This window comes from Caretta caretta, chromosome 9 (assembly GCF_965140235.1).
Source record: "Caretta caretta isolate rCarCar2 chromosome 9, rCarCar1.hap1, whole genome shotgun sequence".
NCBI lineage: Eukaryota > Metazoa > Chordata > Testudines > Cheloniidae > Caretta > Caretta caretta.
Genome location: NC_134214.1, coordinates 44,523,570 through 44,549,265, shown reverse-complemented (window position 1 = coordinate 44,549,265; position 25,696 = coordinate 44,523,570). Strand labels below are relative to the sequence as shown.

Here is a 25,696-nt window from a genome sequence, read left to right as displayed (position 1 = left end):
TAATTCCTTGACTGTGCCAGGACTTCCAGTTCTCCCTGCTTGTTTCCAAGGCTTCTTGTATATGTGGTATCCTTCCTGGGTACAGGTTGTTCCCATAAATCTTGTTTAGCTCCCCTAAATCTGCCTTTACTATCAGATAACACCTCTTCCTTAGCTGATCAAATTTCCTGGTGCCCTACGCACCTGCGTACTTTGCGTATGGGTAAGGACAGCCCTGCATACAACGGCGCAGTGAAGGCCTAATTATATATATAAATACGTAGGTGAGAAGTACATGCTACAGTCAATACAACAGAGTAGGGTGAAGAACAGTAAAAAGGCGACATTAGGCGGAGAGTAAGCATTTGGGGAAATAAAGGATCAGGGAGCAAAACCTTACTGGTTTCAGAACAAAGCAGCTTGGTGCAGAGAGATCAAACAAGCTCTTGGTAAGGCCTGACGTATGTTTATGTTGAAGGCATCCTCATGAGAAACCTAAAGGCTGCGCATACATCAGGAAAATAAGTTTGCAAGAACACTGCCTGGCTGCACAAGTAATTTACAGTCTCTCAGCTGCTGAGACTGTGAACAGTGGCACTTTGTAATCTTACAGGCAAATGCCATCTGGTTGTGTGTTTCGGGCCAAGATCACTTAGCACAGGCTGTGATGAAAAGTTGTGTGTCCTCCTAAAAATCCAAATTATGCCAGCTGTGCCACAAGGTCCCTTGTGCATTCAAGGAGCTCAGCTGTCACTACCCCTTTTTGAAGATGGGAAGCAGGCTATCTTGACTCAGTAAGGGATCCTAAGTAGTCTTAAGTTACTTCTTGTGTTGGGGGAAAGTCCCAACTGAAATGCAAATGCAGTTCCCTTCCATCAAATGCTGCTAAGAACTAACAAAGGAGCATACAGGTATTGGTAGGGTGACCATACGTCCCTTTTTTAAGCCCTGTCCCAGCCGTGCTGACTTCTTTTGGCAGATCTGGGCATTTGTCCCATTTGCTCTTGCCAACTGATCATCAGCTGGCAAGAGCAAGCTGGACAAATGCAGTTTTGCCCAAAAGGTGGGGTGCGACCCCTAGTGGGGTGCAAATGAATGTGGGGGGGCGGAGAGAGGGGTGAGCGGCAACGCCAGCCCTGCACAGAAGGGAGAACTTGGGAGAGAAGCTTGGGCTGGGCCATCACCACACAGGCGGCCGGCTGGGTGGGCTTGGGCTGGTCCCACGTGCGGGGAGTAGAAGGGGGCCTCAGGTCAGCCCCACCAGAAGCTGGCGGGGTGGGGGGCTTGGGCCAGTCCCATGCATGCGGGAGATAGGGCCCTCGGGCAGGCCCCGTGTGGGCAGGAGGTGGAGGGGGGGGCTCTCTGTGTTCCAGAATTAATGTGAAATTCACACTCTTCTTCATTTTATTGTTATACTGAGTTTCTTATCCTATGTATGAAAGCAACTCACAAAAACATATCTAAACAGCACTATGATGTGTGGTTGTCTGGAAAGACCTTGATAAGTAAGTTTTCTTTCTAGTATATATGTTTTCAGTCTTCCTACCCAAAATATCAACTATAGATAAAAAGATGAAAGGTATAGAATGCTTTGTTTCCTATAGGTTTATCGTTTCCTTTTAGCATAGTCCATTTACAGATACACTTCAGATTGTTACTTGTACTTCACATCTTAGGAAATGTCTTAATTGTAACCCTTGTGCCTGTCTCAGCCTGTTTCTGCTCTCCAGCCTCACTCAAAACTCCCGTTGACTTCAGTGGAAACAGAGTGTAGAACAATGGCAGGACTAAGCACATTACTTCTACAATCCTGCTCTGAAATTAGGAGGAAAGGAAAAAAACATGTCTCAGGCCTTGTCTACACTGCCACTTTACAGCACTGGACCTTTCTCGCTCGGAGTGTGAAAAAACACCTCCCTGAGCCCTGCAAGGTTCAGGGCTGTAAAGTGGCGGTGTAGACAGTGCACCAGGACTGGGAGCCACACTCCCAGCGCTGATAGCTACTCCCCTCGTGGAGGTGGGTTTTTTATAGCACTGGGAGAGCTCTCTCCCAGCACTGGTGCCGCGACTACACAGCCATGTTAAAGTGCTGCCATGACAGCGCTTTAACGTTGGTAGTGAAGACATGCCCTTAGTTGTAGATTCCAGTCACCAGGATAGTGATAGGAAAGCGCAGAAAGTAAGTGGCTGTGAAAAGTGATCACGTGCTAGAAGCATGACTATCTCACGCTGCAACTTAGCCACCCATGAGAAACCAGCTCCTCTTTCTCTTACTGGATATTTGTACATACATGTATTGAATCTGCTTTCCGGTTATTTTCCATGTATATGAAAAAAATAGTCACCTGCTTTAGCTTGGAATGGAGTGGGAATAGGGACAAATGCAAAAGAGAAGAAGAAGAGGCATGTGTGCACAAAAGTGCTGTTTCTTAACATGATCTCCATTTGTTACTGCACGAATCAACTCTTTTTTTTATTTTTTTAAAGCAGGGACAGCCTATACTGTAATGTTACCATTCATCCATCCTGTCCCTTCCCGCCACAAAAAAGACTACCTACTTCAGGTACCTATATAGCCCCCATTAGTGCACCTCCCAATCTTTAATGTATTTACCCTCACAAAACCCCAATGAGGTAGGGAAGTGCTATTAGAACGGAGACACAAGGAGACTAAAGGTTAGGCTAGGCTCAGCATGGCAATGCCTGTCTTTAGTTGCCATGCTGTCCAGTGGAATCCACAGCCACAAGTTAGGCACCCTGGACACTGCACAGGGAGAGTTAGGTGCCTAAGAATGAGATTCACAAATGCCAGCATGCTCAGTAGGGAATCTCCATGGCCAATAGGAAATGCTGTGGCCTAAGACCTGCTCCTCAAAGAGAGTTAGAAACCTATCTCCATGCCAGAGGGAGGTGCCTATCTCCACTCAGGATTCACAGTTGTGAACCTCTCCTGGAGTTAGGTGTCTAAGCCAGGTCAGCCCCTTTTTATGAAAAGCAACAGTGGTGATGTGACACTACACCCCATATTCTTCATAGAGATATTGTTATGATATGAATATGGGATAACTAAGATGTGTTCTGGCTCATGTGAGATATCATTGGAAAGGTTATGATTTACTGAATATGATTATCCAATTTGTATGCATGTATCATTTCTGTGTCTGAAGTTAGGAATATTAACTCTGTAACAATTACAAGTGGGTTTACATCTGGGGAACGCCCACCAGACAATCAGTCTGGATGGGCCATTAGGGAGAACAATAGGACTTTGAAGATGCTAATCTTCCACCTTCCTGGGATGCTGCAAACAACCTTTAATTCATGGCTAAGGCTGCGAGTTTGTCACGGATTCCGTGATCTCCGTGACTTCTGCAGCGGCCAGTACATCTGGCTCAGGGACAGCTCAGCCCCTGAGCCAGATGTACTGGCCGCTGCTGGGGCAGTCTCTGGCCCCCGCATCCTCCCGCCGAGCAGTAGAGTTTGGGTGTGGGAGGGGGCAAGCAGTTGGGTATGGGACGGGGTGCGATGGGCTCTTGGTGATGAGCCCTGGGGGCTCCCTGGAAGCGGTGACATCCCCCTCGCTCAGCTGCTAGGCGGAGGTATGCTCAGGCAGCTCTGCGCGCTGCCTCCACCCAGAGCGCTAGCTTTGCAGCTCCCATTGGCCGCAGTTCCCAGAGTTGTGGGGTGGTGCCCGCAGGCAGAGGCAGCGCGCAGAGCTGCCTGGCCATGCCTCTGCCTAGCAGCTGAGTAAGGGGGATGTCACGGCTTCCAGGGAGCGCTCCATGTAAGCGCTGCCCAGAGCCTGTCTCACCCCATCCTGTGCCCCAACCTCCTGCCCCCTCCCACACTTTAACTCTGCTGCTGCTGGGGGAAGCCGGGGGGAGTGAGGCACAGAGCGAGGTAGGGAGCCTACCGGCCCCGCCAACCCCCATCCCAGCACCAGTGGGGTTCCCAGGCCACAGGCCACCGCCCGCACCCCACTAGCATCCAGGCCGCCCTCCCCCAGGACCCGTGGGCTGCCCCCCTCCCCAAGTTTTAGTCACAGATATTTTTAGTAAAAGTCATGGACAGGTCACAGGCTGTGAATTTTTGTTTACTGTGCATGACTTTTACTAAAAATACCCATAATTAAAACATAGCCTTACGCACAGCTGCTTTGACACTGCAGGTCATGTGATCATGTCACCTGGTACTAGACTCCATCTTGGACTACTAGTATTTTTCCACTAATAGGGGGTGGGAATCAAACTGGGAAACAAAGGATTCCCGGCCTATGTAAATCCTATTTAAGGCAGGGAAGTGAGTTAATCAGGGTTCATTCTTCACTGAATCCCCATCTAGGATGACTGCTGGAAACATTTAAGAAACAAAAGAGGGGGAGAAGAGCTGAGGCCAGGCTGGAAAAGGTGTCTGGCCTGTGAAAGAAACGTTTAAAAACATTTAGGGTGAGAAATTACTACTTGTAACCACTTTCTTTAATGTATTAAGCTTAGTTTGCATATTTGTTCAGTAATCTGCTTTGATCTGTTTGCGATCTCTTATAATCACTTATCTATCTTTTGTATTTAATACACTTGTTTTTGTTTTCTCTAAAACCAGTTTGCGAAATTCAAAAAGCTCTGAATATCATCCTCCACATTAAGGAAGGGGGCAAATTTCAATTAGTGTATGCCGTACAGTTCCCTGTGCAGCGCAAGACAATACAATTTTGGGTTTACACTCCAGAAGTGTGCACTTGAGTGCTGGGTAATTCCCCAGTTGAGTCTTCCCATGCAGAGATAATCTCAGTGTTGTGTGTCTTTCTGCAGCTGGTTGTGTCCCTAACTAACTGTGTTTGTGCTGGAGGAGGCTTGAGGGCCTGGCTCAGCAAGGCAGTGTACAGGATCACAGGCGGGCTCAGTGGTACCCCAGTACATCAGATGGCACCCAGGGGTCTGGGGGGGGGAGGGTGTCAACCCATCACAGGTGGTACCACCATGTGCCCTTATACCAAATAGCTCAGTGGTTAAAGCCAGGATGTCAGCAACCCTCCTTGGCCTGATATGGAATAGGAACTTGAACCCAGGTTTCCCATTTCCCAGGTGAGTGCCCTAACCCCTGGGCTAGAGAGTCAATCTCCATGTCTTTGGTGCAATGAATATTTAAGTATTTTGTATGAAGTGGAACAGCTTCAACAGGAGAAACACCCCACCTCAGACTGCCTCACAGTCCCTGTGGTCAGAGCACTTACACGGGATGCAGAAGACGTGGGCTCAAGTCCCTGCTCCACAGCTAGCAGAGGGGCGATTTGAACCCCAGTCTCACATGCCCTAGATGAGTACTTGATCTACTGCGCTATTCGGTATGAGTCCTTTGCTAGCACTGTTTTGTGTGGCATTTTGGAAAGAAAAAGCATGACATTCCTTCAGAAGTCTGAAGGAAAACTAAAGAAGTCTATATATCAATGATACCTCGATACTGGTTCCAGGAACTTTTATATCAGTTCCATGTATTCTTAAGAGTCTAAAACCAGTGAATTTGTATTAGGTGCATACACATTGCAATCATAATTTTGGGAGTGCGTTGAAGGGGAAAAATTGAGCAGAAGAACTACTCCTTAGATAGAAAGAATTTTCTCTACAGATTTCTCTTGCTTACAGTGGAGGACAAAAACGTTGGTTGTGTCTCCGATAGACTAACATGCTACTAGGTTCACTACATTAGTCACACAAAGCATGGTGTACTCATTTTGCATATATTCATTCATTCATATCTGTAAATAAGCAATTATAAATTCTTCCTTGGATATTAGTTTCATTAATTTTATAGGATATTACAGAATAATTCATTGCTAACGGGAGTTAATGAGCTACCACTTCATTGTTGAACTATCTGTATCCAGCAATCTGTAATATTAGTTACATTAACTTGGGTTTGGTAGAATGAATTTCTCGTCAGAAGAAAAACAACCCCCAGTACATGTTTTTAAACCATTCTGAATCTCTAGCAGCACAGAAAGAGCATGGGCTGCTTCCAGATGAACCTTGCTATGAAACGTCTTAATTCTGTGTTAACTTTACACATGGGTGCTTGATGTTTACATGCAGAGTGGCTAACAGTACAGATAACTAATAACATTTATTGTGGTGATTGGCTGTAAGAATGGAAACTTATTGGATGGATTTGAACTGATGTAAATTTGCTGCTGGAAGCGGCAGGGTTCACGGGTTGTTTGGGAAGCTTTTGGTATACAGCACAGAAAATACCAAACAGTCCAATTACAATGATGAAAGTGCTCAATCAACATGCTGTGGCCCATCGCTCTGGTAGGAAAACATTTTCTCCACATAACAGTTTGTGGCTTGCACAGATAGCGGCTGTTATCTCAAACGGTTGTCCTTTTGAAATACATTGCACAACAGAAGGACGCAATTTTTGTGACAGCACAGATTCCAATCTTTTTAGTCCTTTTAAGGAAAATTAATTATCGTAGCCTTCTGAAAGGGAAAAACTGCCCACTGACATGCTGCTGCCATTCATTATTCCTTGAAAGGGGCTATTCCTGGTCACAAGGCCATCTCCGACTACAAATCTCAATCTATTCCATAGCTGTCCTCACACTACCACTGCTGATCAGGCAGCTTCTTTGTGGCTGCTGGTTCCCAGTTCCTTCCTACAGAGTCTGAATTGTAGATGGATGTGTGTGTGCGTAGGGTGCAGTATCGGAGGGGTGATTATACATATATTTGTTTAGGTTAACTGACCTCTCAATACAAAGAAGAGTCACTTTTCACCAAGCTTCCTTCTGAGCTGTAAACTAGGTGCCCGCATAATGTATAAATTTCAGCTGTGATGGGCAGGATGGACAGAAAATTAAAATCCACTGCTTCATAAACCAGAAGGAATAAGTCAAAGCTGTTTTTCAGCTATTCATTTAGGGCCCAATACAACAGCCATTGAAGTAAATGGGAATTCTTCCACCGACTCCAATGGACTTTGTAGCAGGTCCTTACAAATAAATTTTCCTATTTAAGTAAACAAAATGACTTTTTTCTGCTATATAAAAAGGATAATCAAAACAATGCTGTATCTCTCTATTTACAAGTAAGGGCAGAAAGGTTATAAAATATAGGAGTTGCTATGCCTGATCAGACTCTTGATCAATCTGCTTCATTACTCTCTCTGTAGCAGTAACCTATTCCTTATACTTCAGAGAATAGAGAAAAGCGAAAAGCACAATACACCTGGCCATATGCAATTCTGTAGCCTGGGAGTAAATTGCTTCTGGACATCTGCATACGGTCATCTTGCAACCTGAAGTTGAGAGAACTGGTTACCAGTACAATTGTCATTGGGACAGCTGGCAGTACTAACGGTCTTATAAATTTACCCCCAGTATTAGCCTCTGACATTGTGAAGCAGTGTCTTCCACATCTTTGTTACAACAATACTCTCTAATGCCATTCACTTGGAGATAGATTCTAAAAATGACTAGTATTCAGTTCTAGATTCATTTATACTCTTGAAGTACGGCTATTTAGATGTCACTGTGTTCACTTAAAGCCAGTATTTCAATGATCTGTGCTTGCCTGGATTTTTCTTTTGGCCTTTGGAATTACAGAAGGCCATGGACTTATGGACTTCCGTGTGTGATGGCTTCAGAGTCTTCCAGTCTAAATTTTTGACTCCCACTATACCTACAGTTTCAGCCTTTTTAGGAGTTTCTACCAACGTCACTGATTATATGGCACTGACCATACCAAACCTTGGATTTGGTTAGATAACCTGTCAGATTGTCACAATGGCTACAGAGAATGGCCACGAGTGAACATATATAACAGATGTAACATCTTACTGTAATGCACGCAGACCTAGATGCCCTTTAAAATTAGGATTTAGAAGTCAATAGGGGGGTTTAGAACTAACTACTAACTCAAACAATAGAGCTTTTTTTATAAACTCTTTTGCTTTAGCTCAGTTGACCACTAGCTTCTTTCCTCTGTTTTACATTTGTTTGTTTTATTTTCTTACGTTCTGGGAGCTGCAATTTTACAGTCTGATGTAGTGCACCCAATTTTCCCTGAACTACACAGTGTCTCAGCTTTATTATTGTGTGCAAACATGAAAAATAATCGACCAAGCTCTGTCTCTTACATCAATAGAAACCGAAGTTTTCTATTGATGTAAGAATTTTGCCTAATTTTATAAAAAGGCTATAAGTGTTAATCCAGTGGCTGACAGACAGCAAGAACAAGGTTACTGAAAGAAGGATTGTTCACTTCTTATGTCACTGCACTTTTTATATTTGACATGGGTCCTCTTTGGCTAAAATAAAACAGAATTGTTTCAGACAAACTGCATTTCAGCTATTTAAACTTTTTTTTATTTCCATTTTTGTTTTTAGAAACAAAAGGGAAATAACAAATACAGTCCAAGTATAGCCTTCTTGTTCATGACTAAGTTGCCCATGTAATTAAAGGTAATTGCTGGGTTCTTAATACCTTTGTATTTTTCACTGCAACTTCTAAAGAAAGAAAACTACTTAAAGAATTCAAGATGAAAGAGGTATGGAATTTTGAAGGATGAATGCTCATTCAGTGTTTTCAGTTGGCATTTTCTTCTTGTATTAAAGCCAAAACAGTAAGTAATGTAGGCAGAAAAATTACAGAGCAATTGCTCACTGGTGACCAAAGGTAAGAAAGGTCAAATGTTTATATCCTGTGTTGTTCCTATGGTTGCACTGCCCAGAATCTTTTAATTATATTTCATGGCACTCTGAACTTATAAAAGACATAAAACATATTTATAGCTCACTTAAACTTCCAGTAATGAAACAGCCAACCTTCATGGGACCTCTGATAATCAACTGAAGACTTTCTGTGTATTAATTTTTAGAATTCATAAAGGTAATTATGCATTTCTGTGGAGGACAAATACCTATCAAACTTGAGGAGGAATTATAGGAAAAGTAAATTGTTTGTTGATTGCACTTTGGTCTAAATCAATCCAGCTGAATTTTTGCATTGATTGAAAACAAACAAAAAAACCCAGTTCTTCTGCTATTATTATAGCACCTACCAGCCAGTCACATTTCAGTAAGACACAGAACCACCACAGAAGAGGGATCATCTACATGGGGAGTTATTCTGGAACAGTCATTTCTGATTCCCTGAGCGGATGCTCTTATTCTGGAGTAACAGCATCCACACATGGAATTAATCAAAAATATTCTGAATGATCTTAATCCACTTTGGAAATTAATCAAGAATAGTTAAGCCACTCTATGTTTACACACCTCATTCTGGATTAATTTTCATGTGTAGATAAACTCATAAAAAGATTAACCCTGCCCCAAAACATTTACAGCCTAAAGAACGTGTCATTTTCCCACCTCTAGACAGCAAGAGAGTTCGTTCCACAATAGAGTGAATTTCAAGGTTTTTAAAAGTTTCATTTAACCAATGGAGCTTGATGCAGGTACTGATTAGTAAACCAGAGAACTCAGTGAGCATTCTGCTGCAGTAATTATATTATGGCCAGGACTGGCTGCACCACCTAGTAGTGAGATTACCTACCACTTCCGATTGTAAAACATTTTTGCAGTTGTTTTTAACTTTGTCAACCATTTGGGCTGCAATTTTCCATGCTGGGTGTCTGCCTCAGGGTGAATTTTTTGGAAAGTTTTCATCAAAATAGTTCAGCTATTTCCGAGAACAAAACTAGAGAAATTTACATTTTGGAATCCTCAAAAATTCTGGTGACCTTTTCTTTAAGAAGCTCTACAGCCCTGATGTTTTGAACCAGGGACCTGAAATTTGACAGGAAGGTGGCCTGTGGCTTTTGTTATTCCTCTAAAAAAATTGCACAGATTTGTCCAAATTATAAGCCTTTGGAGAATTTCAGACTGCATATGCTCAGCAGAGACTTGCTAGAGTTTAACAGATAAAATCTTTGAAGATTGCATCTTCCCTGACCATGCTTAAGCTTCTCACAGCTCTAGTGATGACCAGATGGTACATGCACCATCTCTATAGAACTGAGCATCCGTCATCTCCCATGATTACAGTGGTAAGGTGGACTTTCTCTGTAATTGTAGCTCCTGGCTGCTGTCCAGACCTGGCTGGCATGCACTTAGGGCTCAAGTCCTATTGCTTTTGCAGTGTAGATGCAGCCCCACTGGACTCATGCTCTGGGCGTCTGACAAAAATATCCCACAGGCCAAATTTCTTTTATCCTCTGGACAGTCAAGTTTTACCACACAGCAGCATGAACAAAGGGCTAGAGCAGCCATATTTTGGGAGTATGCTAGGAAGTCAGGGATATGTGTGGCTGGACTTTGGCCCACATAATGCAGTGTAGATGCTGAAGTCTCAGGCTGGAACCCAGGATTAAAATATTTCTAACCTGGGGTTACAACTGAGTGTAGATGCTCAAACCCTACAATAACAAACCCCAGATCTGCTAACTTAAGTTCTACCAACCCTGGGATTACACTGCAGAGTAGACATACCCTCAATTACTTCTGTGCTGGTGCCCAGGCAGCATAGAAGAGGAGCCTGCTTGACTTGAATGCAGAGTGGACAAAAGCGGGACCAGGAGATGGGAAGAGCAGATTGGGACAAGGAATCTGGTGAGACTGGGACTGCAGATTGGGTGGGAAGAGAGAAACACTAAGTGGGAGATGTGAGGAGAAGCTGGAATCTGAGGTGGGAGGGAGACTGGGATTGGCTGGACAAAGAGACCAGGACTGATGACTGAATGGGGAATGGAAGGGTGGGACTAGCAGAACAAGGAGCCGGGGGGTGGGAGGAGAGAGAGGGGAGAGTGGGATCAGGATGAGGAAGAAACAGGACCGGGACAGGTTGGAGGGGATAGGGCAGAAAACTTTGGGGAAAATGGGCAGAAGAGTCTGTGACCACTACAGCACACTTTCCTCCATAGCCTGGAATGTAACCCAAGATTCCAGAGTCTCACCTCTGTTCACAGCAGATATCTGTGATACCCACCAGCAAAATGTGTCTCTTCTCTTTCTAGTGCTGGTCCACACGACCTGTTGCTATCAGTTACCCTGCAAGCTCAAGTGGCAGAGATCTGTGGAGAATATTTAAAGACTCCGCCGCGGATGATTAACTATGTGGATGTCAATATGATGCCAACATGACAGAACATCATTTTTTCCATTTGTTTTTATAAAACCCTAGGAAATAACCCACAAAAAACTATGTTAAAAGAGTTAAAGTTGCAAAGTCCAGCACTCAAAAGGTAGGAAATACCTGAATTAAGGTTACAGGGGTCCTGTGGAAAAAACAGTATGTAATCATGTAATTAAAGATGGTATCATAATGCATATCTACAAGGGGGGCAAATTAAGGTTGCTCAGGCAACCTGAATTCTGGAATTCATAACTTTTGAGTGCTTGACTTTGCAAACAAGGTTCTTTTAATGTAGTTTTTTTGTATGTAGTAATATTTATTGTTTAGAGAAAAATAAACCCTTAGAGTTGGCCTAGTGCCTGCGGGTAATATTCTGAGTTAGCATGGGGAAGATACCTGTTGGAAGCCCCAGTCCTAAAGACCTCTTAGAATGAGCTTCAGAGACTCATACCTGGGTAGGAAATGGGAGTAAAAGCTTAATAGTACTTGACAGTATTTTCTCCAGTGAATTAAGTGGTGTTTAAAAGCAGGTAAAAAAAAAAAATAGCTCCACAGAAAACAAAACATCTTTCAAACAGGGTCTCATAAATGTTACTGAACTAATTTGAGATTTGAAAAGAGCCACAATCTTCCTGGGCTAGGGTAAAAATGAGTCCAGTGTTAACAATTCTTGTAGCTTTTATTTTATTTACTTCTACATCATTGAATTAGGATATCCATAAGAACAGACAGGGTAGTGGGGGAGGGGTATACAAATAATTCTGAATGCCCCATTTGTAAGCCCCTCCCACTCAACTTCACACCTTCTGTTCTGTCCTTGGGGGTCTCTGCTTCTCGATCTGTGACCCTTCTCTTCATTCAAATCCTTCCATACAGTTAACTTTGTCCTTTCAATGCTGCAACACCAAGCATTATGCAGATAATTAACACCAGACAGAAACCCTATTTAAAGCTTATTAATTCAACCTGTGCTTTTGAACAGTATTGTCACCAGGTGATTTTAAAGTGTAAGATTCTTGGGGCAAGGACCAGGTCTTTCTTCAGCTTGGTAAAATGATCTGTCCCACCCTAGTCACCCAGACGGAAAAGGATTCAGTGATTGGAGTATTACCCACTAGGGACAATTCCACCCCTCTTGTTTCTTGAGAGTTTCCCAAGCAAGCGAACCTGAGCATAGACTGGAAGGCACATTGGCATGTTCGTGTCTTCTTGTCTAATCTCCTTACTAAACTGCTGAGTGATGGGATGAGAAGTGAGTCAGGGAACCCGACATGGGTATGGACAGATGGAGCTGGAGTAGCTGAAGAACGCAGTGCTCCTTTTCCAGTGGGACTAAATACTGGCCATGTCCCCTGTGACAAGTTGAGTATATGCGGCAGCACAATGTGTTTATAGGCATTCACTACTCCTCAAGGGCCAACGTATTCATTTTTGTGACATTGGAACAGGGCTTTATGCTTTAAAAGCAAATCACTATATCATTGGGGCCATCAGAAACAACTCCATTATCTCCAGCATTTTAGAAGTTGAATTCAGACCCGATATTAATGTTACAGTGTAACAAACATTACTTCCCGGCACCTTCATTAATGGATGGTATGACCCCTGGTTTGCAGCTGTCCAGCTTTTTTTGATTACTGGTATACAGCTTGAAATACAGTCAAGCAGAGACAGACATTCATGAGATGCTTAGTGATGCATTACTTGCAAGACACTAATGGAAATCAAAACAAAAGGTTAAAGGCCTAAAATAGTCACAAGGATTTTGTTTCCCTATTGTTTCAGAGTTCTCCTTAAAATGGTAGATCTTCACTTATATTTTAAAAGAGCTCCAGATCACAACTTAACTCATCACATATCCTTGGATTTCCATGCTCTTCTAAAGCCAAACTAATGGGTTCATTCTCCTCCTACCAGATCCCTAAAATAAGGTTTAACGTATGCACTATTTTCAGCTGTAATCTTCAGTTGAGCCTCAGGAAGTTAAGTGCCCAAACCCTATGAATTTCAATGCAAGTTGCGCACCTAACTCCTTGGGTACCTTAAAACACCACAGTCTTAATTCTTATCCAAAACAACCTGTGAACAGTTTTCATTGCTCACGATATGATCTTTTTCCTCTTTTGTCCAATCTCCTTAAAGACTATCCTTTAGAAGCCACTGAAGGAGATTTTGTCTACTGTTGTTTTAAGCAGCAGAGGAAATAATCAATGCTGAAATGCATGCATTAGAGTTGGAAAAGTGGTTACAGCAAAGGCAAAACAATGCACGTTAAACTAAAGCTTCAAAAACCATTAAAGTAGTTTCAGAGGAGAAATAAGAAATCCTTATTTCTTTCCACTAGTGAAGAGTGGGGTCTTCCATATCCTTAACAGAACGTTTATCCCTCTACATACAAAGGCGCCATCCTTCTGGTCAAGGTCTGGGTGACACTGTGTTCTGATACTCTTGCTACTTTTCGTTAATTAGCCAGGGCCACTGTTGAACAATACAGAGCCCTCTATCCCACTTAAGGGTAGATCATGAAGTCTATCAATAGATTACGAGTCAGAAGTCTTTACTGCCGTGTAAGGTTTGTAGCCTCTGAAATAAAGCTAATGTAGTTGAATTAGTCCCTTCTACTGAATACTGAGTTATATTTTATATTTCAGATACCCCCAAAATATTTTTGTGTATCCTTTCTGTGACTCCACTTCAGCAAAGCATGTAAGCATGGGTTTAATCAGAAGCACATGTTTAAATGCTTTGTTGACTCAAGTCAACAGTTCTAGTCTCCATTCTCCAGACTGTGGAACAAACATTGTACCAGTGCTGTCGTGGCTAACCCATAGCTTTACCAAAGACGTATTATACCAGTGATCACTTTTTCAAATAGTCATGAGCGGTCAGATAAATGGCGTGTGTTATTGTAATGGGTCATTTTCAGCAAATACAAGACAGAACCAAAATTAGGCCCCCAAATAGCCCAGGACAGCAGCAGTCCAGTTCCAGGAAAGACCCAGGACAGAATATATTGCACTAGCTGTGTTTTTTAAGCCAAGAAGCCATGTTAGTTGATTACAGATGCTTTACTTCCCTCCTACTACTACTTCTCATTCCATGTTTTCCATGTTACATTGTGGTGAACGTAAAGGACTCTTTCCACCAAAAAACTGACAAAGCATTACTTAACTTCTGGTGTGGGTACCTCAACCATTAGCTTGATCCTCAAAGGTCCTGAGCACCTGGAGCTCCCATTGACTTTGCCGGTGTTTGTGATGTTCTGCATGCCAGAAAATTTGGCCACAAGACACGGCCACAGCCACCTCTTGTAAGGAAAGTCTTTGTTGTACTGTACCCTCAGTTTGTATAACAGGTTTGCAGACTTCATCAGTTCTCCTGTTCGGAAGGCCTTACACAAAAGTGGTACCACAGCCAAATGGTGTATTTCCCCATCTTAGGGAGTGGGACTGTCTCTTCCTCTCTGTAATACAAGTCTGAATTAGCAAAGCCAGTAAGGAATGGGATGATATTTTATAGCCTGTACTCTTAAAGGGGCATACCTCGATAAGCAGGATCTTTGCAAGTTTTGGAAAAGAAAGAGGTGTGGTATAGTAGAGAGGGCCTAGACTGGAAGCCACGGGACTTGGGTGCTATTCCCAGCTCTATCACTAACTTAGTGTGTGACGTCAAACAAGTCACTTCAGGTCTGTTTCCCTTTCTGCCCCTAGTCTGGCTTGTCCATTTACTGGATGTTATACAGTAAAGAAAAACCCACAAATGGCCTGTGCCAGCTTACGTGGGTTCACAGGGCTTGGGCTGCAGGGCAGGTTTCATTGCTGTTTACATTTCCAGGCTCAGGCTGGAGCCCTGGGATCCTCCCACCCTGCTCCAACCTAAGCCTGGAAGTCTACACAGCAGTGAAACAGCCCTGCACCAGGGATGGTCTCTCAGTATCTGTATGTACAATGGAGCCCTGATCTTAGTCCAGGCACCTACTTGCTTCTAACACAATAAATAAAATAATAAATAATAATAATAAAATATAAAAACAACTGCTTGTAATGAGCATAATTTTTGCAGAGAAAAGAACCTATATCGCCCTGAATGAGAGAAAATACATGAACACCCTACAAAAAATCAAATGTAATCTGCTATGCAGAAACTTGCCATATTTTCTGGTACTATAGTTTCAACTTTACTATATGTGCCAGGAACCCAGGTGGCACATCACCTCTCATGCCCAGTTTTTGGAACCAGGAAGACAGCTAAATTAGAACTTCAGCTGAAAGATGAAATCCGGAAAGATGAAAACAGAAAGATGAATCTGGAGAAGGACTGAGTTGTACATGCAGACCTTCTCGGGATTTGGCTCATACAGCATAAATGTCATTGCAACAGAACTGCCTGAAGAAATTCTACTTCTTTACTTTTCTGAGAAAAACCAGAGTGTAAGAAGGCTGAAGGATGGGAGCTGTTCCAATTGAAAATTATTTAAGTTTCATTGGCTCACTGTATGTTGGTTCATATACTAGGCTCCTCTGAAAAGCCATACAGAAAAATGTCATCTATTCGTCTCTCATTTCATTGTTTTGATCTCAATCCGGCCATGTGAACACAACTGCACTCAGCATAATGGTTCTTCCATCACTGATGGTGACATCCAGCATTTATTATAAAAGCTAGACTGATTGACTGTATATTCTGTGAAACTGGAGGTTTTCAGAAAACCATGCATTAGGCCCTACACATTAAAAATAAAACCCATCAACACTGTCTTCTAAAATGACTGTCAGGACATCACTAACTTCTTGGTAAATTATTCTGTACCATCCAATGTCTCAGAGAAGCAGGTGATTTCTTTCATGTCCCAAAACAGATGTGCATTTCACTGTTATTTAAGCACTTAGAAGAGAGGTTTCAGAGTAACAGCCATGTTAGTCTGTATTTGCAAAAAGAAAAGGAGTACTTGTGGCACCTTAGAGACTAACCAATTTATCTGAGCATAAGCTTTCGTGAGCTACAGCTCACTCACAAAAGCTTATGCTCAAATAAATTGGTTAGTCTCTAAGGTGCCACAAGTACTCCTTTTCTTTTTAGAATAGAGGGGGTTTTTTGGGTGGGGACGGGACGACAAAAGATGGTAACATCTGTTGTTTTATTGCATATGCTGTAACTGAGACATATGCTTTACCTTTCCTACATAAATCTATGTATCATAAGCATGAACAAGCAGCTCATAATACCTTCGCTTTTGGGTCTGTTAGTCCTTGTACACGGCACCCAAAAGCAGTGTGCTTTCTCATCCAGTCAGCACTCCCCCCCACTCCTGTTTTATAGGAAAGAATATTGTGCTTGTGTCATTCTTTAAAGTAAACTGCTGCATGCACACTAAAACATACCCTTCAGCATACAATGGATGTTTGCAGCTTCAATGTGAAGAGAACAAGCCGTAAGGAGAAAGAAAACGCCAGGTGCTAAAACTGTTATAGGTGAATATAAGCATTCACTTCCCGAGGCAGCTACCTGTGAGGCGTCATCTCTTCATGTTCTGGAATGCACTTTTGATAGGTACCCCACCCCATTCCACTAAAACCATAAATACCAAGTGAGATGCCCAATACTGTACATGAAACAAATCTGCAGACAGCAGCAGCAGGACCATCATAAATCATTCCCAGTTGTTTGTGTTTTCTTAAGGTGGTTCTGTATCAGAAACAAACAGCAAAGCCACTGATGGCTCCTTTCACCTCACTTCTGAGAGGAATAAAAAAGGGTCTTTTGTTGTGCATTTTGTTGTTTCTTTTTCCATATGCCCCAGTTTTGCCACCTCTTCAGGACAACTCCCTTTTCTTGTCGGGTTCAAGCTGTTTTGCACAAGCTGCCTCAGCATAGAAAATCATGATGAATCCAGAGAATTGCATTTGATGCTCCTTTTCAAAAGCATACTCATGCACTAGCCACATCCTGCTCTCAGTCATACTGAAGCTGCTCAGGTGACCAAGGGCAGAATTTGGCTCTGTCAATTGAACCCCAAAACTATTTTTCCCCAAAAGATTTTAGTGAATCAAATAGTAAATCATTTTGTTTCAGTGCTGAACTTTTCCCTTTTTGACTGAAAAAATACAATTAAAGGTAATTTCAAAAGGAAAAGTAGTTTCAAATCAAAAAGTAAAAACATTTCATTGAAAATAGTCACAATGAAACACCGCCTTTTTGATATTTTTAAAGGTTTTATTCAACTGAAACAATTTGCCAAAATCTATACAAATTGACAAAGATGGGTATTGAATGTATATTTTTTTTTAATAAGAGTTTTGCTTGAAAAATGTCTCCCTGCTCTAAGTGTAACTGAGGGCAAAATTTGGCACATGGTTTTTTAAGTCGGTGAGCATTTACCAAATACACTGTAGTTAACTGTTACAACAATGCAGGGTGAAGCTTAAAAGCACATTTAGCTAATTTGTTAGCTCTTGGGTTTTTTCCTGCTCATAAAGGTTTGTATTATCATATCTCAGACCAAAATACACGTTCTCTCTCTCTCTCGACTTTTCCATAGATGTTGGTAAACTTTTCACACATCTCAAGGTTTTCTTGGTGTTGTAATTCTGTTTTTCCCGCCAATTCTAGGAATCTTAAGATGTTTCACTGAGGCAAAGTTATATTTATTTATTCTTTTAATGTATGTAGAAAAATATGTCTATACCTCAAGTTCTGCAAGCCCCAACTATAAGGAAGCGTTCAGTCACAAAAACAGTACAGCCACCCAAGAGCACATCTCCAGATCCCAATCAAATAAATGGCTTCCAAAGCATGTCCTGAAGTTCAGCAAACTTAGGCTGGTTTGGATCAATCGGGAAGCAAGTTCCAGAATCAAGCACAGTCCTCTGTCTTGGCTCCAGGTTCAAGCTTGAGAGCTTCCAGCAATCTCAACTGCAGCATCGTGAAATTTGGAGATCTCAAGTAGAGGAGTCCTAGGCCAGTTAGGGGTTTGTAGGTCAAAAGCAACAGACTAAAGTCCCAGCTGTGCACCAATAGGCAGCCAGTGCAGATTCCAGAGCACTGGTGTCATGTGCTCCCAGAGAGACACTGCCTACTAAGCATCAGCTGCAGTCTCCAAACGAACATGAGTTCAAGGCATAGTCCCACACAAAGTGCATGTTCCATGCATAGCGATTCTGATGGTTTCGCAGTGAAGCTTTGTGTGTGTACCTATCTTATACTTAAAGATGGGCTCAAGCCACAAAATTCAAATGCCTCTAAGTTAATCAGTGTTGAGATCTGGAATTTTCGTTCTGCCTGTTAGAATGATAGGAAATATTTGCAAAAGTCCGGTCGTGGACAGGATTTTGACCCCAAAATTTAGCGGGGGGAAAACAGGCTGAACAGCTCTCTGTCCATCTGTTTTGTTACAACAGACGCTCACACAAGCAGAACTTTCTCCAGCAAATCAGAAGTTGATTTGATAAAATGCACTTAAATATGTACTTACGGTCTTTAAGCTACACTCCTAACTCCTCTCTTTGACTGTATCCTAAAATAAGTGAATTCCTTTTACAAAGAAACATTTGGTTAAACTTAAAATAAGACAGAATAGCAGAAAACACAGTACTTTAGCAATCCCCTAAATGGTTAACCATTGTCTCATGACAACTTCCAACACTCTCCACACCTTTACAAGTTAAAAGAATGATTCATTTCAAAAGAAATATGTAATTGTCTAAAAATAACTCCAAAGTCATGTTCTTAATTATGTACGTTGCGTTGTGTCACAACATACTTGTTCTCCAGCTACTCATATTTGAAGTTATGTAAGCTTGTAGAGTATATCAAATATTCTAGTAGGTAATCTACTATAATTTTATGTTAAATAAATTGTGATTGGTGCATCTTAAAAATATTGGACTTTATGTCAGTTTACATCAGCTATGTGATAGGAAAATGTAGATTTTCAATTTTACTTTTTGATATTCCCTTAAAAGGTCTAAATAATTATAAAAAGATTTCCTGGCTCACAGCTAAAGGTCTACAGCCACACAAGCAGTGTTGCTAACTGCACTGAAGTGTTTGAGAAGAAAAGACTGGCACAATATTTCACTCCCATTTAAAAGTGATTTTTAAAAAAGGGAGAGAGGGAGATAGATTAGGGTTGAAACAATTAAGCTTTGATTAAAACCATAAGAACAGCTTTGTTCCTTTCTGTTTGCAGCCCCTCACTGTCACTGCCCATTGACACTTGCTCTTATTCATTGTTTTTACATATCTATGCCAGCAGTGTTTAGACTATAATTATATGCTGTGCGAGTCCCAGGGAAAGCTTCTTAGATGAAGGGGTGGAGTAGCTATCCTACAGGCAGTTACAGAACTACAGTAGCTAGCATCACCTATATAAAAAAAATGAGAAGTATAAATGAGTTGAGATGTATTCTAGATAAGATGTAACCATCAATATATAGCAGAATGCTATCAGATCTTTTCATTTGCCTTTTTCAGGTGGATCAGAGATTTACCAAGAATTGGTTTTAATCAATAACTGATTTGAAAAACAACAACTTTAAGTTTTATCTGAAATCTTGAAAAATGTAAGATTTCTCAACCTCTTAAAAATACTCCATATTTGTGATGGAGAAACAACAAAGAACAGTAAAAAGAACAGGAGTACTTGTGGCACCATAGCGACTAACAAATTTGTTAGAGCATAAGCTTTCATGGGCTACAGCCCACTTCATCGGATGCATAGAATGGAACATATAGTAAGAAGATATATATATACATACAGATAAGTTTTAAATTGCCATATAAACTGTGAGAGACTAGTTAGTTAAGATGAGCTATTATCAGCAGGAGAAAAAAAATTGTAGTGACAATCAAGATGGCCCATTTAGACAGTTGACAAGAAGGTGTGAGGATACTTAACTTAGGGAAACAGATTCAGTATGTGTAATGATGCAGCCACTCCCAGTCTCTATTCAAACCCAAGTTAATGGTATCTAGTTTGCATAAAGAAAAGGAGGACTTGTGGCACCTTAGAGACTAACCAAATTATTTGAGCATGAGCTTTCGTGAGCTACAGCTCACTTCATCGGATGCATCCGATGAAGTGAGCTGTAGCTCACGAAAGCTCATGCTCAAATAAATTGGTTAGTCTCTAAGGTGCCACAAGTCCTCCTTTTCTTTTTGCGAATACAGACTAACACAGCTGTTACTCTGAAACCTAGTTTGCATATTAATTCAAGCTCAGCAGTTTCTCCTTGGAGTGTGTTTTTTGAAGCTTTTCTGCTGCAAAATTGTCACCCTTAAACCTTTTACTGAATGGCCAGAAAGGCTGAAGTGTTCTCCTACCGGATATGATATGATAACATATCATAACATTTAAAAACCGTTTTTTCCTGTAGCCCACAAAAGTTTATGCTCTAATAAATTTGTTAGTCTCTAAGGTGCCACAAGTACTCCTGTTCTTTTTGTGGATACAGACTAAGATGGCTGCTACTCTGAAACAAAGAACTGTGAATTTTGCCAAAGAGGCTTTTACAAATAGAATGGCTGTTGACTGCTGTTGGCATGACTCAGGGAGTTTGTTGGCTAACTACTGCTTTCCAACCAGCAGAGAGAGCACTACACATTTTTTGCAGTTTTTTGTCCATGTAGGGGGATTTTTTTCCCCCCATTTAGGTATCAACATTTTATCCCTCCCCCCTAGCCCTTCAGACTACATCAATTTTAAAGCATGGTAAATCTCAGATTAAAATCTATATCCTTTTGAAGTGTTTGAAATGTAGACATTTTTCTCAATCTCCACAAATCCCCCCCACCCAGACAGTCCCAGTTATCTTCAAATTTCTCCTTCAACAACCTGAAATACAGAAACAGGGCAAGATTTGCAGGTAAATGAGCCACAAGAAAAAGCTAACTGAGCCATAACTAGTCTTCCTTATAAACACACTCTGAGTAGGCCATATACATCTCTAAAGTCCATTGCTCCATTCCATATCAAGTTAAACTACCCTGGGAATCTAGAATTCAGATAAATAATATGCAGAGGACAATCAAATTTTAGGATTGCAGGAACAGAGTTCAATCCCATAGTTATGTTTTTTAGAATTCAAATTTCATGCCTACATACTATTTTGATTTTTGTCCTATAAATACCTTCAGAGTTTGCCCCAGGAGCAGACAGTGAGAGTGACATGGTGGATTGTAATTCCTGCAACTGGGCAGAGGTGATTTTTCAGATAAGAGGCTGTCAGACCATTTGGGGCTTTACAGACAAAACTAACAGGCTGAATTGCTCCCAAAGCACCTTGTGGAACACCAGTATATAGGACAGTACTAATGAGGTGGGCATTTTCTAGATGAAGTTTCTGGGTCCTTTACAACTAAAAGCTATTGCAGTGATCAGCACTGAGATTACAAAGACATGATTTCCTGTGAAGCAATCTGCAACAGAAAGGGAAAGTGGTAGCCTCCAGGCTACCAACATGCCATTCTAACAGGAGAGAATCTGTGAATAACGTGACCTCCAGGCTGTAAATAATATTAGCAAAGCGTACCCCATTCCAAGGGAAATTACACTCACTATTCTGTCCCATTCCCTCAAATACTTCCCTCCTATAACAAAAAAAGAGATGAGGCGCTCAGGGTTATGCACACACTGATAACCCTGCAAGCCAGAACACAGCACTCTCTCTCCCCTACAGGTCAAAGATACACATCAAACAAGAGGGATGAAAAGATGAAATCTTGCAGAACTCCATACCTGAATGACCGGGGGGGGGGGGGGGGGGAAGCACTTATTACCATACTTTGGGATATCTCCCAAAGGAAGGGACAAAGCCAACGAAGGGCCTTTCCACTGCTTAACAGGTAATTTATCAAAACCTAGTAGTTATTAGTATTGGAAGCGGCTGATAAAGTAGATCTAACAAAACCTACAAGGACATTTATATCTGTGTCCAGCACCGGAACGAGCATAAATTGGGCCCTAACAAATTCACAATCCATTTAGGTCAATTTCACAGTCATAGGATTTTAAGAATAGTAAATTTCATGATTTCAGCTATTTAAATGTGAAGTTTCAAGGTGTTGTAATTGTAGGGGTACTGACCCGAAAAGGAGTTGTGGGTGCGGTCACAAGGTTATCGTGGGGCGGGGCTGCGTTACTGCTACCCTTACTTCTGTGATGCTGCTGGCAGCAATGCTGCCTTCAGAGCTAGGCAGCTGGAGAGCAGTGGCTGCTCCTGGGAGCTGAGCTCTAAAGGCAGTGCCGCGACCAGCCGCAATGCAGAAGTAAGGATGCATGGTGTGGTATTGCCACCCTTGCTTCTGTGCTGCTGCCTGCAGAGCTGGGCCCTCAGTCAGCAGCCGCCACTCTCCAGCCACCCAGCTCTGAAGGCAGCAGTGCAGAAGTGAGGGTGGCAATACTGTGACCCCCTAAAATAACCTTGCAACCCTCTGCAACTCCCTTTTGGGGTCACAACCCCCAGTTTAAGAAACACTGGTCTGCCCAGTGAAATCTGTATAGTAGTTCAGGGCAAAAGCACACAAAAGACCAGATTTCATGGGGAAAGACCAGATTTCATGGTCCATCGTGCTTTTTTCATGGTTGTGAATTTGGTAGGGCCCTAAGCATAAACTTCCAGTTTGAAGCAAGAGAAACGCCTATATTTGAGGCTGTTTAATAACATCTCTCATGTGTGCAAAACATTTTGTTAACTGTAAACCAGCTGGCAATCCCAGTGGTTGAGGATGCATTTGTTTCTACACCATTTCTGCAAATGATCTCCCCCCAACCCCCTCAACCCACTGCAGCTTCAACTCCTTCTATCTGAAATTTCCAGTGAAGTTGTAAAGTCAAATTTTGCTCCTAGGCAAATTCAAACCTGAAATCATAAATACGCTTTTGCATCACATGTCCTGCATAAATCATAAGCCCAATATTGATTGCAGCAGTAGTTAAGCAAACTAAAAAAGATGTAATGGGAGCAGGAAACATCTTCCTGGGCCTGAGGGCTCAACTGAGGTTACGCCTGCCACAAAAGAGCAATGATTTGTACATTATGGTTTGATAAATACTTTGTTTTTTTGAACACAGATACTGCTTGGGGGCCCAAGAAAAATGTTAGATGTATGTCTTAGAGAGATAAAAGGAATATTTTTCTCAAACACTGGAAAACAAATCATAAAGAACATCTGGGTAGCTCCTATCAGAAATTTAGAAAGAGAAGGACCCTGATTTTGTTTTTTTAAAGCCAACAATAAAACAAAATTAGGTTTATTAAAGTGTTTGCCTACTGGGCAATCTGTTTGTTAGTGCAATCCTCAATATTTTGAGCCAAATTCTATCTCAGTTACCTCCAGGATGCGGCATTGTGTTCAGTCACGTGCCCTGGATGTGAGGGTAAGAGTAAGCATATGGGCCATGATTTTCAAAAGTGCTACTGAATATTACAATATCTGGGTGCTCAACTTAAGGTACTGTAACGGGGCCTGATTTTCAGATGGCAGCAAGTGTGCTCAAGCCTTTCTGAAAATCAGGCCCTTTTACAGTGTCAAACTGGGCAAACAAAATCACTAGTCACTTTGGAAAATCCGGGCTTTAATCTTTTCTCAGGGCAAAATTACAAATTAATCCCAGACTTCAAAAGAAAGCCTCTGCTATGGTCAACTTCAACTATGCAGCTGCAACGCACAGTGTAGAGATGCATTGTCTTGGTTTTTTTCCTATTCAGTGAAAAAGACCTTAATCTTGGCTATCTGCTTTGGAAGGTCAGGCCAATTTCTATAAATCTGTGTGTTTCTTGAAATCTCCAATTTTACCCTTCTATCCATTATTACCTCCCTCCCACACACTGTGCTTTTAACTATAGCTCCATATGACAATCGTTGATAAAGGTAAGAGGACTGTGATTCTAAATGCCTGGCCTTTTTCAAAATAGGTATTGCTGATAATAGATATGGTTCCAGAACCATAGGTCAGCTCTATTTTGCCAATAAACCACTTATTTCCACTGGCCTTAAGACCTCAAAGCTTACAGCCTGCGCTGCAAAATTGATTCCACTGGCAACAGAAGCAGCCAGCCAGCCAGCCATATACTTTGCTTAGTGCTTTGAAAGTGATGCTGCATCCCTGACACCATACTTCTCCACAGCACTGTAAGGGTGAGTGCTGCATTAAATTTCTGTCACGAGCATCTGAAGGCAAATGACACTTGCTAACCTATTTTTCATTCAGGAAACTAACTACAGATCAGAGTCTTCCCTAGCACCATGATTTTCACCTACAGCTCAAGTAATGTTGCCAAGCTTCTTGTAATTACCTCAGATGTTATGCTGCTGTGTTAATACTCTATGTTGTTATGGGTGTCTTTAAAAGCCAGTTCTGTGCCTATGTATACCAGTCTTAGCTACATACGGATGTAAGACTCCTGAACGGTCCTTAATAAAAACAGATTTTCTAAGTAATTCTCTAGTGAAAATGCAACATGTGCTAGAACTCACATTGAAAGCCATGACACAATAACAGCTACAGAACACAATACACAAAGATAGAGCCAGATGGCAAAAAACAAAACAAAACAAAAACAAAAACCCCTGAGTCCAACAGTTAAAGAGCAACTAGCAAAACTGGGGTAATCTGTATGTTCTTTACTTACCATCAAAGTTTTTGTACTGAGATGTTAGGGTCACCTGTGCTGAGCGGCTGGCTTCTGTCATCATGTCTTCAAATTCACTTTGGCTTTTTTTTGCGAAATTCTCCTCCATCTCACTGGTGCAGCAGGTGTAGCCCTGCGGGCAGATCCTCAGGTGTTCCCCTAAAGTGAGAAAAAACAGTAAAAAAGGGTCTGAAAAAGAGATTTCATCCAAGATGACCTTAATTTCAAAGTATCCAAACAACGCATAGCAAATCCAATTCTACCCTCATTTAATTATATAACTGAGGGCAGAATTAGGTCAGCCTTCTTAGCCAATAATGTAAGTTACTCCATTTTGCTATTGCAGATGCTCTGTGTTTGAACAGGAATTTTCTAATTCATAAGCAGGGTGTGTGGGGTGGAGGAGAGGAATAGTATTGCACTCTATTAAAACTCTGCCCAGAATCTCAAACTTTACCCAGAACCCCAGAAGAGATGGATGTGCCTGATCAAATGATAATATTGAAATTGTTGTCATCAGACTTCAGAATTAACACACTGAAAACAAATGGCAACAGCTCATTTTTCTTAGAGCAATTGTTTGAGGCTCCTAGCCAGAACAGTCAGACAGCGTGACCTCACTTCCCATTCTGGAGCAAGTTTCTACTACCATGACCAAACAGGGGGAGTTTGAAAGTCAATAGCATTTAAGTGCCAAACTCCCCTTTGTGTCTTTTAAAATCTCCTTCTTTACTCTTTTTAAAAATGAAACTTTATAATTCGCTGAAGCTGACAGTATGAGCAGAAACACGCCAATATGGCATGTTCTTGCTCAATATGGTCCTTGCTCACATGCCAGCTCTTTGTTCTACTAGACCCGCCTTATGTTTGACAAAGTGTATCAATAGGGGAAAAAACTGTGCTGCCCCAAATTTGACACCATCACTTCCTGAGAGGGAGAGAAGAAGAACTCTG

At 41.7% G+C, this 25,696-nt stretch overlaps 1 protein-coding gene across 2 annotated transcripts in view; it reads right to left on the bottom strand.

Moving 5' to 3' along the window:
* GPC1 (glypican 1) overlaps positions 1-25,696 on the bottom strand; it is a 431,622-nt gene that overhangs the window by 140,052 nt on the left and 265,874 nt on the right. For both annotated transcript variants that reach the window (XM_048863480.2, XM_048863479.2), the window contains exon 2: positions 24,743-24,901. In XM_048863480.2, the coding sequence (XP_048719437.2) occupies positions 24,743-24,851 (109 nt within the window). In that variant the 5' untranslated portion in view covers positions 24,852-24,901. The remainder of the gene's footprint in view (positions 1-24,742; positions 24,902-25,696) is intronic.